The sequence below is a fragment of the Haliotis rubra genome, unplaced genomic scaffold, assembly GCF_003918875.1.
Source record: "Haliotis rubra isolate DU_JTF1 unplaced genomic scaffold, ASM391887v1 Scf204, whole genome shotgun sequence".
In the NCBI taxonomy this organism is placed as follows: domain Eukaryota; kingdom Metazoa; phylum Mollusca; class Gastropoda; order Lepetellida; family Haliotidae; genus Haliotis; species Haliotis rubra.
This window is the reverse complement of record NW_025766048.1, coordinates 1,541,344-1,557,317: the sequence shown is the minus strand read 5'-3', so window position 1 is coordinate 1,557,317 and position 15,974 is coordinate 1,541,344. Positions and strand designations below refer to the sequence as shown.

Genomic DNA, 15,974 nt, shown 5'->3' with positions numbered 1-15,974 from the left:
GAAAGCAGACGATGTTTTGATCTTGTTCGACTGAATATTTGTTTCCATGCTTTCGAAGTACTTTTGTATGTATAAACACCTATTGCTGTGATTTACGCAAGTAGTGAGTCGAGCCCGTCATCGCTAAATCCATCTTTAAAGACATATGTGTAATTTCTGACAGTAAAATCGCCGTAATTTATCGATGCATCGGTAGGTTGTTTGGTGTCCGCCATGTTAGTGGGCAGACAAAAATAGTGCATTACCGTAAACCATGTATGATTGCGCACGGAAAACAGAGACCTGTATAACGTGATTATATACCTCTGAATGACTTTAATTAACCAATCACAATCCAGTGTTTACTGATGTCATGGTAGAATTGGGCTTATTCAGTATCATATCATACATGGATATAGGCTATACGTGTTTTTATCCTTTGCAAGTTTTTGCTTGTTTGAACAATATTTAAAGACGAAAGTGACACAGTTGGTGTAGTACACCATAATGATATTAAAGTTTGTAACCTGTACACAAGTGTTAGATGAAATGTAGGCATAACTGCAACACGTGCTTTGTGCATATGGTGTGCAATAGTCCAATATTCCTTGGAACAAACCTCACATAATTATTCTGACAGTCCCATACAAAAGGGTCTATTTTTTCATCTTTAATTGTTTGCTTTATAGAGAAATAGCAACACCATCATGAACAGAGGGAAACTCCTGTCCTGAAAATATGCTCATATGTTTTGAACTATTGTTTCATTTCACGGTAAATCAAAATACACAATCAACTATTCAGGACATTTATTTAAATTGTAAGTAATTCATTTCATGTTCTGTGGAAAGCACGGCTGCCAAACCGAAGTCTCTATAGAATCTACGTACATTATGTGAGAGGTACATATATTAACTAATGGACATACAACTGTCCTATTTTCCGACCTCGCAAACATATCTATAAAACAAACCACGAGGTAATGATTTCACATGTTGTGCGCTTTCAACATTTCTTGTCATTTCTGTTACTACCAAAACGTATCCGGTTACAGTGTGTATTGGAATAGTCTGGTTCATCGTGAACGAAACCTCACGAAAATAACGTGTCCTTCTCAACAGTGAATTCTCTCCAAGTGACCTGAGTTACAATGACATCGTGTAAAGCCTAGCGGAGTTACGCCCCTCGTCTCTATGCGTGTCAGTTATGTCAAGCCACAATATATACTGAATGCATAACGTTGTCAGATCATTCCTCGCAACAACGTTCACTTTTCAGACTTGTGTCAGAAACCTCGACATCCAGGGGCTTGATATCATCAACTATTTGAACTAGTAACAAAAATCATCGGGCATTATTGATTATAAAATGTATAAGGAATTCAAGTAGGTGTGTGGTTAGAGCTGAGTGTTAAATATTTGTGATGTAATTGGCGTCTCATGACCAGCTTACGTGAAACATGCTTCAGTAAACACTATCAAACATAACGGAGAGCTCACTTCGGCGTGTGTGTTTGCCTGCTCCCGAGACGGTCCAAACGATTTCAGTGTTATAGGCGGGGTTTCAGTATAGTCATTGGCGACTTGATAACACATAAAAAACACATACCACTAATCACTAACTGGCTATTTTTCAAATTCAGTTCAACGGGTTAATATCCGATATTCACCTTTACAACATACAGTAAACGATGCCGCGAATGGCGAACTCTTCATGTGTCCAAAAATGGCGAGATTTACCAAGTACATAATTCTTACCGGTCATTTCAGCAATTGTACTTTACCTAAAAAACAATATGTTTAGATCAGGAAACAGAGAAGAGGGGGAAGTGTTTGTCATTCCGGCATCCAGGTTTAACAAATCTGAGATAATTTGGGTGATGATTGTCATGTGTTTGATTTTGTATACCGTGTGTTTTGTCACTACAGAAAGGGTACATTTCCTTGTGGCACCAAAAAAGGTTAAATCTCAGTAGTAATCAGCTACAGATGTCCATCCTTCCCTTGTTAAACGATACCCAACACATGGTATTTGACAGATACTGTTTGTGCTGTATGGCACGATGCCAGCATATTGCGCCGCTCTCTGTCCTATCTGGCTGAGAGAAGACGGCCGGGCACCTCAGTGTATATCTGTGACGTCACCAGCAGTGTGACGTCACTGTCACTGTACAAATGGCGCCATGTCACTGGGTGAACCCAGTCTGAGGTCACAGAGTGCAGCGTCATGTAAACAAACAGTTTGTTGTTGTCGGTTTCACAATTCGCGATATTCTCAGAACAAAATTAACACAGAATTATGTTAAGACGGGCGACGTTTACGTCCAATCACTCACCGTTTATGTTTACACTCACTTCACAATTTTCTTACCTGATCACGCGAGGTTCCAAACACAACAAATGACAAAATGTCTGAAAATATTTTCAACAAGTTTTATTTCTATTCACAAAGTAAAAGGAAATCACGTGAATCGTGACACACGACAACGTGGACGGCACACACCGCGTCAGTGTCAGTAACGACATGTGCACCGTCACCGTCCACACCGACACCGACTTCAGTGTCCACCACGTGACCTCAGGAACTCCACCACTCGCTGATGTCCATAGTGTCTCGCTATGTCGACCGCTGTGTTCCCGTCGTTGTTCCTGGCGTTGATGTCCACCAGGTTCCTGGACACGATCAGCTTCACCGTCTCCAGGTCTCCACCATAACAGGCCCAGTGAAGGACGTTGTCACCTCTACTGTCCACCAGCGACACATCAGCCCCTCTACCCACCAGGAACTCCACCACATCGCTGTGTCCTCTGTCTGCTGCCGCCATCACCGGTGTCCTGCTCCACCATCCTCCTCTCGTGTTGATGTCCACGTGACCCGCTGCCAGGATCCGCTTCACTGTCTCCAGGTCACCGTCCTTGCTGGCGAAGTAGAGGCGGCGGCCTGCTGGTGATGGAGTCGCTGCAACACAAAGTAAACATCAGACATCTGTGTCACACATCTACAATGTCTTCACCATGTTGATACGTGACTCGGACATTGCTGCATCGTTTAAACAATTCCATCATGGCTGACAACAATACAACATGGCGGGAATGTCAACATGTGGTTTCTGGAATTATGGATGGTGTGTTTAATACAAAACTTTCTGTTGAACCAGAAGTTGTAGCATTATTTTGTGTACGTGTGGAGAGTGATGATGTTTGTTGAACTTTACAAGTTGATAATGTCAGTACAAATGTTGTTTGGTATGTATTAGGGCAATCAGATATAGGGCTGCCTGCTGGGTTTTCCCACCTACCGTGTGGATCAGAGTCGTGTGTTGTCACTGGCGTTGGTGGAACCGTGGTGCTCGGGCTCGGGTCAGTCGAGGCTGAAACAGGGAATATGTTGTTCAGAAAACTATATATAACACACACGTATTATAACTACTGGCCTCTGCAGGGATTGGGATAGATAACTTTGACAATGGGCCATTTTCTGGATTATTAGTCATTTTCTGAATCCAATCCCTGGCTCTGTTTTTGCCTTTCCACATATGTTGTGCCTTTCAATATTATGTACTATTAAATTCTAAATGCATCTCTGATGGAAGAATATATTGTTCAATTTGATTGAGATAACGATTCATCGAGACCGAGTGTCTATGCAGGAAAAAAGTAAAACTTCTTATATTTAGTTTTTACAGTTTGAAATCCTGTGATTGACAACATGAACGTCGATCGATATAATAGGTTAGACTCATCCCTCAAGTCAGAATCTCCACGGGTATATACATTAGCGTGATAAATGTAGGCAAAATTAAGGACTGAGCTTCCTGCCTGCTGGGTTTTCTAACCTACCGTGTAGATCAGAGTCTTGTGTCGTCACTGGCGCTAGTGAAGCCGTGTTGCTCGGGCTCGGGTCAGTGGAGGCTGAAACAGGGAATATTTTAGTCAGAAAACTATACATAGCACGTAAGCATTATAACTACTGGTCTCAGTTTTCGTTCCCACAAATGTTTTGCCTTTCAATAGTATGTATGAATAAATTCAAAATAAATCAGTTATAGCAGAGGTATTAAATATTAATATGTGGTTTGATTTGATTGAGATACCTGTTCATAAAAGACCGCGTGTCTCTGCAGGAAAAAAAAGAAACACTTCCTAAATTTATTTTTACAAATGCTCCTCTTTGTTGAAATTTTGTAACTGAATAGATTGTTTTTTGGTTTTTTTAAAATATAAACATTAACGGTGAAACTGAAGCATCTGTTCGCCCCCAGGGTTGGTGCTAGGTTAGGGGCGAGTATATTCTACGGGGACTTCATATATAAACATACATCATTATTTACATTATTACACTGAAAGTAAAAGTAGATAAAGAAACAAAAACATCTGCACTTATACCTACTCATAATTCCTCTTTATGGAATCACCACCTGCTTAGTCTGACTTCATTAATCGTGACTGGAATTCAAAATGCCTTTCCATTATGTCCCCACCCCACCCTTCCTGTTTAGTGTACATGGTATTTTAGGCAATTCCGTAAATTCTAATGTGAAGCAGATTAAAACTTCAGTGTTTATCACGCAATGTGTAGGGCAGCATTGCAACTTTCCTCGGTGTTTGTGCAACACAGTTGTAATTTGTGTCAGGAAAACTCTGTGAAGCATTCACAAAATGTCAGCATATCGAGCTATGCCGGCAGTGCAATTCTCACACAACTGTTAACTGAGGCGGAAACTGTAGCTGACACAACCGTACTTGTTGTTGGAAGCAGCGTGCTTTGATATACAACAAGTGTACAAACATGTGGCAGTGTGAGGTGGTGAAGATCGAAATGTCGGCTGTCCGAGTGATTAACATTCTCCGTTTCAATATTATTAGAAATAACGAGAAAAAAGTATAGTTGCCTTTCCATAATCTACATTCTACTGCATTTTTTAAAAGTGTTGCAGAAATACATGTGTTCCACATAAAGGTTTCAGTGTTAAAAGAGCTAAGCTACAGGCCTTCAATGTAAACATTCAGGTGATACTGTCGGTCGTGTGCTATAAAGGGGGGATGTATACTCATGGGACATAAGTATTCGTCAGTCGGCAAAATTCTCATAGACTTGCATGTTATTTAGTGTAGCTGTAATAATTTTCATTAATTCGGTTTTCGTTATTTGGTTGTCAAATTTTGCAGGTTGTTAGGAAATCATCTTGGTCACAGATACATAATTTCCATGTAATGTTCCTTCAAGTATTTTCCGCATTGTAGTTACATGAGCAACATATATATACAACCTTGTGTATTCTTTCCCCATAGACTGCCATGTTAAAAATTGTCTTAACCATGACACGCATCAATCAAAGTGCAGTCATTCTTGAAATACCGAATGGAAAATAAAACGGAAATTATGTCTTTGCAGCTGAGATGATTCATGACACGTGTAAAATATCAACAAGATCAAACGACAAATAAATTCAAGATGATGTTTCTAGCAGCACGAAGTTAACAATTAAGTCTATAGAAATTATGCACAATGACGAATACTTATGTCCAATGACTGTATTTCAATGCAGTGCAGTTATTCATTGACGCAGAACACAAGATATAGACCCGGGCCAGTTATATTCGGACACTTGACGTAACTTCCATAGACTTGTTAACATGTTAATTTAATGTAGCATAAAGCATTTTCATGAATTTAATTTGCGTATGATCCAAGTCAAATTTTGTACATTTGTGAGGAATCATCGTACCTACAATCACATAATATCTGTTTTTAATTTTCCATAGCTTATTTATCGAATGACAACAATTTAATCAACACGTGTACAGTGCCGTGATTTCCTTTAACATGGCGGCCTATGGGATTGTGCATTGTGGAACTATAAGTAAGTTGATAAATGTGATGTCATTAGTTACATAGTGGTCAGGAGAATTGAACTGAAATTATGAGCGCAGAGCAGAGATGATTTCAAATCTTTCTGTCAAAGGACAAGGTATGATAAAGGCTCTTTTTGGCCCACAAAATTTCATGATATTCAAAGTTCTATAACATGATAATTGTAGCATACAAAATGCTAAATAAATTGTTGAAATTACCTCCATATGGTTTTTTTATACGTTTTAGTGCTGTTTTTGTCCTCTTTGAAGACCTCAAAGTTAACCTATTTTACAATATCTTCGAAAAACCTGCATTTTCATATTTTCAGAGTGATAAAAAAGTGTGAGCAAAAGCTTGACCCATCCCAATTTTTTCACCACACATGAAGAGAGTAAATTAGAATGCACTCCTAAAAAATTGTGGTGGGTCACGCTTTTGCTCATATCAAAATGTTTAAAAAAGTACATTTTTTCTGTTGTATGAAATTGCCCCATACAACATCTCAAAAATAAACAGTGGCGTAAAGTAATATCTCTGAAAACTATTCGCCACATTTACACAACTATACCATGATTCATTACTATTTTGAATGTTTTAGAGCACTAAAATGAACTTATCAAACATGTTTATTAACAAATTTCAATATCGTAAGGGACTCTCAAGGCTGATTACTTTGAGGTAAACAAGGATAGTTTTTTTTGGAGACCCTGTTGATCACTGCTGGAAAAATAAGAAGACATCAGAAGATTTTTCAAAATATGATCAGGCAGCATTCTAAAGGTGAGAATCTTTGTAATTATGCTAGAATTTTATCATATTTGTTCTATCATCTGTTTAGCAAACCCCTCTGTGTCACCTGTCACTGTCAAATAACACTGGCATTCCACTGGATGTAACTGTGTATAAACATACACATTTTAACAAAAATAATGTACCTTGATGTTTTTTTGATATATCAGGCTACATTTAATATTGTTAGAATAAGAACATTGTATCAAGGTCTAGCAGATTATGAAAAGCAAGCAGACGTCAAGTGACACATGGTTGCAAAGTGTAATATATAAGCTTAAAGTGACAAAGAGTAACAGTAGAATCTGTAGCCTAGTGGTTACAGTGATGGCCTCTCAGTTTTTTCTGTTATCAGACATTCAGGTTCAAATCCTAATGTTTTTTTTCTTTTCATCTTTTTTTTTCTTCAAAAGTTAACTTAAACATTGTAAATTGGCTGACAAAACTTGTCCACATGAAATACAAATTTTGTAAAAAAAAATTCTTAAGTTTGGTAATGTAAGTTACACTGTTCAAACAAACTTGAATTAACATCATGTAAATCTTGTTTAAGCCTGAAGACACTGACTTTTCCACTTTGTTCCCACACAATAAAGAACCTGTAGAAGGTAAGCATTGTTTCAAAATGATAGTATGGTAATTTCTTTAAGTAAATATTTACAAACTGTCCGGAGCTGTTAATTAGTGGTGCACTGATCAAACAAATAATTAGTTTATGGATATTTTGTGGGCTGCCAGTCAATTACCGATAACCAAATCACATAATCAATTAAAGCGTTCACTCTTTCTTCTTAAAAATATGTTTACAGAATCAATGACTATTGGTTTCAATTGTCATATTAAAACTGAGGACTGATTACCTTTGTTTTCATGTGCTCTAATAGTTGTATTTATCTTATATCTATAATTGATCAAAAAGTGGCCTCAACAATTGATTATGCTTTTGGAGGTCAATTCCCTTCCCTATATAACTATACTATTGACATGTTTAGCATTAGAAAAATTAGAAAGCACCAATTTCTTGAACATAATGATAATTCTTTTATGATTTCAAATATTTGTTTTCAGATAAGAGAAATTTGCTTGGACTGATTTCAGGAGTGTCATTTCATGAAGATGACAACTTAAAACTTGAGGTGGAAGGTAAGCATAATATGAGTGCTAAAAAATAAACAATATTTTTTTCTTCAATTTTCTAATTTAATGTGACAGAATTTCAGAAATACTGATGTCTCAGTGGTGATTAAATCTGCATAAGCCTTCAAGGCCAGATTACTGACATTTGAAAATAAAAAAGTAATGTTACCCTTGAATAGATTTATAATATCAAAGTTTTAAAATAGAATTTTCTTTTGATATAGTCATCTGTTTTTCAGTTGAGAGAAGATCTGGGTATGGCAGACACCAAAACAATATGCCAGTTTCCAGCAACTCTAGTGATACACGGTTGAATGCTGCAGTTCTTGACAGTGATTCAGAAACTGATTCAGAGATTGATGACCATGTGGATGAAGAGTGAAAGTGGATGTTTTATATATCTTTGCTGTGAATGAGTTGTGAATAATTACTTTTTGAAGATTTTTGAATACTGACTTTTAACACTTACTTGGTGTTAAATCAAGCTGTGCCAAGAATGTAATTTCACCTGGAATAGGCCCCTTTGAGGTCAAGACCTGTGCTTTTTAGTGCAACATGATTGGTTATTATAACAACATGTTGAGAATGAGATGTTTACTGTATATATTTGCAAGAATGTTGTAAATACTGACTTTTAACACTTACATGGTGTTAAATCAAGCTGTGCCAAGAATGTAATTTCACCTGAAATAGGCCCCTTTGAGGTCAAGACCTGTGATTTTTAGTGCAACATGATTGGTTATTATAACAACATGTTGAGAATGAGATGTTTACTGTATATATTTGCAAGAATGTTGTGAATACTGACTTTTAACACTTACATGGTGTTAAAATCAAGCTGTGCCGAGAATGTAATTTCACCTGAAATAGGCCCCTTTGAGGTCAGGACCTGTGATTTTTAGTGCAACATGATTGGTTATTATAACAACATGTTGAGAATGAGATGTTTACTGTATATATTTGCAAGAATGTTGTGAATACTGACTTTTAACACTTACATGGTGTTAAAATCAAGCTGTGCCGAGAATGTAATTTCACCTGAAATAGGCCCCTTTGAGGTCAAGACCTGTGATTTTTAGTGCAACATGATTGGTTATTGTAATAACATGTTGTGAATGAGATGTTTACTGTATATTTGCTAAAACCGGTTGTGAATACTGACTTTTAACACTTACTTGTTAAAATCAAGCTGTGCCCAAAATGTAATTAGACCTAAAATGGGCCCCCTGTGATTTTTCGTGGGACATGATTGGTTATCGTAAGTACATGTTGTAAAATTGACCTATAGTTTATGTTTGCAAAGAAAGTTGTGAATAATGAGCTTTTTTGTAATCAATTGGCAAGTAATTGAATTACTGTCCACAATGTATTGCAACCCTAATTGGGCCCCTTGACGTTAAAACCTTGTGATTGATGTTGACATGTTTCTTCATCATGAATACCTGTTGCAAAACTGATACTGTTTGTATGTAAATAAACTGATAGTTGTATATAAGTCATTATGGCACACTGATATTTCAGATTTCTTGTTATTTTTTCATGGGAACTGATAAAACCCATTTTTGGCCCCTCTACATTGAAATTATGGCCTCAGATCATTTAAAAAATAGCTTTTTTATGCAAAACCATCTTGTCTCTAAACAAATAACATGTGTTCAGCCAATTCTGTTTGTGGGCCAAAAACCACCCTTATCATACCTTGTCCTTTCGACTGAAGTACTGGCGCCGTTCCACTAACCGATCTTATCTGAGATCAATCTTAGCAAGTTACACCAATTTTACAATCCACTTAGCTAAAAGTTACATACACCCGTGCCACTAACCGATCTTACGATCCGATCCAAGCTTAGATCGAGACTCTTTCGTGCGAGAGATAGAGAAATGCGAGGAAGTAGTTTTGGAACCAAGTGTAAACGCGGAGAAAAAACCTCGAGCAAAATATTAGGGTAGTGAGCACCTTGGTTTCAGGGGCAAGTGCGGCTGAACGCCTCTACCTAGACTAACAACTAGTCTCTGAAATGAACATATTTTACTGAAAAATGTTCATAGTAAAACATACATGAAATATAATAAAAAGGAGCCCTGAGACTTTCTTCATTTTCAGACCTGAAGCTGAGGAAATCTAGACTTGTCACATTTTCTAGACTTGCGTTGGCTTTCTTGGATATATTTGCTTCAGAGTCTGTACGACAGACTGGCCTCTACTTTGCCACAAGCACATCATCTGATAACGTATCTAGAATGTAGTCTAGTCTCTGGTCTTGAAAAACACGCGGCCTGCCTTAAAATTTAGAATCCCCTACCAAATAAGCGCATGTGAAATCAAACATATTTGTATCTTTTTGTTTCAGAACATTGTTCACTTCACGACCCGTCCCTATTCTTAACCATGACGTTGTAATATTGTTGTACAAATGTATTACACCGACACCCTCGGCTGTGTTCCCATGACGACAGGGGTCAGACTGGCCTGACATTTGTAAGGCTTCAGTGCAGTGTTTGTTTACATCACAGAATTAACAAATTCATTTCATGGTTAGTAAAGAATTAGGGGACGCTCACGGTGAAATGCTCGCTCTTCTTCTTCTTCATATAGACTATGAAAGCCACCACTTTGGTTTCTCTAAGATTGATTTTAGCGATCCTAAGTTGGTCCTGAGCAACTTAGACTTTGGATCTTAACTTTACGATTGACTTGGGTAAGATTGGTTAGTGGAACGGTAAGCCGATCGTAACGTCACACTAAGATTGGGATTTTAGGGTTTACGATTGGCGTAGGGCTAAGATCGGTTAGTGGAACGGCACCCTGATCAACAACTCAGTATGGAAATATTTCTATCCAACCGAAGTTTGGCCTCCGGTTTTATCAGATGAAAGTAACATATTACAACACACTTCGCGTTAACTGTGCCATGACATGGACACGAATTGTATAAGCATATTGGGTACTTCCCTAATTCACTGACTGTTTGTATCCAAACTTCTAATATTTGTTTACAAAAATATAAATAAATGTCAATTTCAATGCATATTTGGATATCATAAGGCTCCAGAGGCTTAGATGTAAATATCTGCGATCATTCTGTCAAACAAAACCATTGTCGTACTTACACTGAATTTAAAACACTAAAAATAGCCTTGAAAGACAATGTGTGGTCTTCTGAGTTTATTTTAAGTGTAGACTGCATGTATTCCTCAACTCAGTCCACGTGTGAAATACATACCGAGATATTTATGTTAATATACAGTATCCATAACACGTCCGCCCATTCAGAATACCATGGTTTTAGTCAGTTCCCTGTAAATTTCACGCAATGATTATTGAGTCTGGGGTTGTACATGGGTATATAATAAGATGAGATATGCAGCGCTTGCCCCACATATATAACCTCATTACTGGATTTGTACATGGGTATATAATAAGATGAGATATGTAACGCTTGCCCCACATATATAGCCTCATTACTGGATTTGTCCATGGGTTTACAATAAGATGAGATATGTAGCGCTTGCCCCACATATACAACCTCATTACTGGATTTGTACATAGGGCGAGGGGGGACAGTGGGAAGTGTGGCTATTTCATTGTAATGATGAGCCAGCCTGATGAACCGAGTTCGAGTCCTGGGTGGTGGTGGGTCAGTGTTGGGGCAGTTCAAGCTGCATAAGAGGGGCGGGGCCCTGGATCTTACTGGAGCACTGTAAGGCTAAACCGACAAAGACGACGGCACATGTTTATGATTGTAACTCATATCCAGTGTGTTTCAGTGTGCTGTCTCAGTTATTCACTGATCTTAACTGTTTTGTGTCACTGATTTAGTTCTCTACGTTACGATGTGCTAACAAAAATGTGGACAAGGGGCACAAGAAGCGACAAATGTCCTGTGAACCCCGTGTTAACATGGCCAATAGACAATACGCTGACATGTACCGTGAAGTCTATGTTAACATGGCCAATAAACAATACGTTGACATGTACAGTGAACCCTATGTTAACATGGCCACTAAACAATACATTGACATGTACTGTGACAGCCATGTTAACATGGCCAATAAACAATACGGTGCCATGTCCCGTGAACCCTATGTGAACATGGCCAATAAACAATACGCTGACATGTACCGTTAAGTCTATGTAAACATGGCCAATAAACAATACGCTGACATGTACCGTGAAGTCTATGTTAACATGGCCAATAAACAATACGCTGACATGTACCGTGAAGTCTATGTTAACATGGCCAATAAACAATACGCTGACATGTACAGTGAAGTCTATGTTAACATGGCCAATAAACAATACGTTGACATGTCCCTTGAACCCAAAGTTAACATGGCCAATAAACAATACGCTGACATGACCGTTAACCCCATGTTACCATGGCCACTAAGCAATACGTTAATATGTCCTCTGAACGCTAAATGATGTTGACAATAAACAATAAGTTATCTTGTTCACTAGTTTACAAACAGCCTTTGAAACAAAAATGATTATTTGGACCTGAACGTTTTCCACAGTGAAAACGCTGAACATGCACGTGCAACATATTGTTTCAAAAGCAGAAGACAGATACTGAATGTGCATGCAGTATGACTGTAAAACATTTGCTTAATTTAAACGAAATAATGTTGTTATTTTCATATCTTCCGGTTGGAATATCAAGATATAGTGTTAATTAAGCTGTATTAATATCTGACGAAAGTCTCACCTGCTGTCGTTAAGGGACACGTCGTGGTCCTGGCATCACGCAGGTCAGCTACAGTGTGATTGAGCTGAATCTGTAATTCACGGATGTCTTTGGTCAAACTGCGACGTTGTTTTCGAAGACTCTTTCTGTAAGTGTCTCTATCCCGTTCAACACGTCTCAGCTGTTCTGCCAAGGTTTTGAGCTGTGTCTTTGTGTTTTGCACATTTGCTTTAAGGCTTTGAACTTCCCTGAGAACATGTCCGGTAATAATGTTGCCAATATAGTCTTCGTTCATGATGTCGGTTATAGCTTGTTTGACGAGAGGCTTTATCAAGAGAGGGAGGAATCTTTCAGTCAGTTCTTCTTTCAGTGATGACTCCAACACTTCAAACTTGTTGATCAGGTTAGTGTCAGTATTAACAGCATCCTGCTTCCACAAATTGATCTCTCGTTCCACCAGACGCACCCGTGTAGCCAAGGCTGCCAAACTGGCATCAGCATGGATGGCTTTCACACCACACAACAGCAGACTGAAGAATATAATTGTTGATACCTCCATCGCGCAGCTAGGAAGACGACTGCCTCGCCGTCGGCACACGGCTTTAATATAGCCCGACTCCAGCAAAATGCCAACTCGGGGAAACACATTCTCCACCAGTGGTGTGCGTACACGTGGCATCAATAACTGACATGGCGATACCTACTTGAGAATATTGAGATGTCATCCCACCATTGATCTGTGTATTGCCACCATACACGTAAGACCAATTGTATTAGCAAAATTAGCAAATGGCACCGTGACTGTTGCAATTATGTTTCGAGATAGTATTAACCTGAGGCCCTGTCTTGAACAACTTGAGACGCAGTTCGACCAGTCATTGTGAAACCACCCATGCCATTATGGACCCACCCTAAATACGATCGTGCTGTACGACGTTAACCTGTGTACAGCGCTCGGCAGGACGTCTCCAGACTTGAGTCCCCCGGTCATGGAAGGCGAGGCGAGCCTCAATTCTTCAGAAAACGGGTAAATAAACCCAATGTTGTCGTTCCCCATAACACGCACAAGTTCTATGAGACCTACTGTGTAGTGTGTGTGGAAAATGTACGATTAGAAACATCCTCTTGGACTGTGTGAGAGACGGTGAACTATTAGAGTTGTGTGAGACAGTTTCACATATCCCACACAGCACACAGTCTCCCACCACCCACACAGTACACAGTGTCACACAACCCACAAAGCCACACAGTGTCACACAAACCACACAGTACACAGTGGGTCTCAAGTGCCTCATACAGTACACAGTCTCACAACCCACACACATTAACAATCAGCCACACAACCCCACACAGTAACACAGGTGAGTCTCACACAACCACATAACACACAGTGTCACACCACCAAACAGTACACAGTGTCACACAACCCACATAGTGCACAGTGGATGTCATTAACCACACACAGTACACAGTGGGTCTCACAACAAGCCACAGAGTAAACAGTGGGTCTCGCACAACAAACACAATACAGTGGGTCTCACACAACCAACACAGTACTCGGTAAACACACAACCCACACAGTACACAGGTTCATTGACAAACCCACACAGTACACGGTAGGGGTTTCAAACAACCCACACAGCACACAGTGGGTCTTCACACAACCAACACAGCAGTGACAGTGGGTCTCACGTACCCCATACAGTACACAGTTCACACCACCCACACAGTACACGATTGTCACTATCAACCCACACACAGTACACAGTAGGTTCAACAACCCACACAGCAGCACACTGGTGTCTCACACAACCAACACAGTACACACGGGTCCTCGGCACACAACTGTGAGACTGTGTAGTGTATGGGTGTGTGAGACCCACTGTGTACCGTGTGGGTGGTGTGAGACTGTGTACTGTATGGGGTACGTGAGACCCACCTGTACTGTGTGTGGGTGGTGTGAGACTGTGTAGTGTATGGGGTACGTGAGACTCACTTTGTACTGTGTGGGTGGTGTGGGACTGTGTACTGTATGGTGTACTTGAGACCCACTGTGTATTGTATGGGGTACTGTGTGGGTGGTGTGAGACTGTGTATTGTATGGGGTACGTGAGACTTACTTTTTACTGTGTGGGGGTTGTGAGACTGCACTGTGTGGGTTGTGTGGGACTGTGTACTGTATGGGGTACGTGAGACCTACTGTGTACTGTGTGGGTGGTATGAGACTGTACTCTGTGGGTGTCGTGAGACTGTGTACTGTATGGGGTACGTGAGACCCACTGTGTACTGTGTGGGTGGTGTGAGACTGTGTACTGTATGGGGTACGTGAGACTCACTGTGTACTGTGTGGGGTTGTGTGATACTTACTTTGTACTGTGTGGGTGGTGTGACACTGTGTACTGTGTGGGTGGTGTGTGACTGTACTGTGTGGGGTACGTGAGACTTACTTTGTACTGTGTGGGTGGTGTGAGACCCACTGTGTACTGTGTGGGTGGTGTGAGACTGTGTACTGTATGGGGTACGTGAGACCCACTGTGTACTGTGTGCGTGGTGTTAGACTGTACTGTGTGGGGTATGTGAGACTTACTTTGTACTGTGTGGGTGGTGTGAGACTGTGTACTGTATGGGATGTGTGAGAACCACTCTGTACTGTGTGGGGTGTGTGGGAAGTGGACGAAGCCTGAGTGTTAATTGAACATGAGCCGTATTGGTTTCGGAGAGTCCTGGGATGGGTGACCATTCTTGGCGCTCTGACTCGTGAGAGTTTCTAGGAGTCGAGTACAAGCAGCAAAACGAACCACTTTATGTGGTCTCACCATTGTGACTTTATTTGAAAATTCTCTGCCTAACCAGTAATGCATGGGTACCCGGTGGGATGTTTTTTTTCTAGCGACTCACGGGCAGTTTGCTTTGTTATAGACAGTGATCTAATGGCCGGGATCACAATGTTAGCGCTTTAAGCATACACCTGTCTAGAGACTTACAGTATGGAGAACTGGGTCTGTAGACTAACGCTTAGTCCCTGAATATATTATATATATAATACTGATAGTAACAAATTTACGAATTTATATTGAAAAGAAACCCAGTTAGTTGGGAGATTGGGGAAATCTATACTGGCTTTGTTGAGGGCTTTAGCATTGCGGGGAGGGCAAGGCAGTAGAGAAAATTATGTGGTTCAGGGACTGTTAGACCGACTAAGGGACTGCATCACATACCGCGCTATCTGTCTGGTCTACACTGACGGTATGATTGCTCCAAGGCTGTACTGAATGCTGCGACCATGGATGTATAGTAATTCTATCCTCCGAAGAGGCAAGTCTAGATAAGTGGACAGTACAAGGACCCCGGTCTATTCTTTATCGTGTTTTTTGAAATTATCATTTAAACTATTAATTTTTACCCTTGTGACTTGTGCAAGCATACACTAACGGCATCATCAAGCCCGTGGGCCTAACAGTCTGTGCTGGACGACATCACACACGACCTGGCTCATCAAGTAAATATTTATAGCGTTTTAATTTC

The 15,974-nt window shown here is 39.9% G+C and overlaps 1 protein-coding gene across 1 annotated transcript; it reads right to left on the bottom strand.

The window, feature by feature from the left end:
* Positions 1–2,400: 2,400 nt before the first annotated feature.
* LOC124275924 lies at positions 2,401–13,036 on the bottom strand. Its single transcript, XM_046711624.1, has 4 exons — positions 12,471–13,036; positions 3,819–3,890; positions 3,278–3,349; positions 2,401–2,937 (listed from the first exon to the last, which is right to left on the bottom strand). Exons 1-4 carry the CDS (start codon positions 13,006–13,008, stop codon positions 2,537–2,539), a joined length of 1,083 nt encoding a protein of 360 aa, XP_046567580.1. The 5' UTR covers positions 13,009–13,036; the 3' UTR covers positions 2,401–2,536.
* Between the last annotated feature and the right edge of the window lie 2,938 nt (positions 13,037–15,974).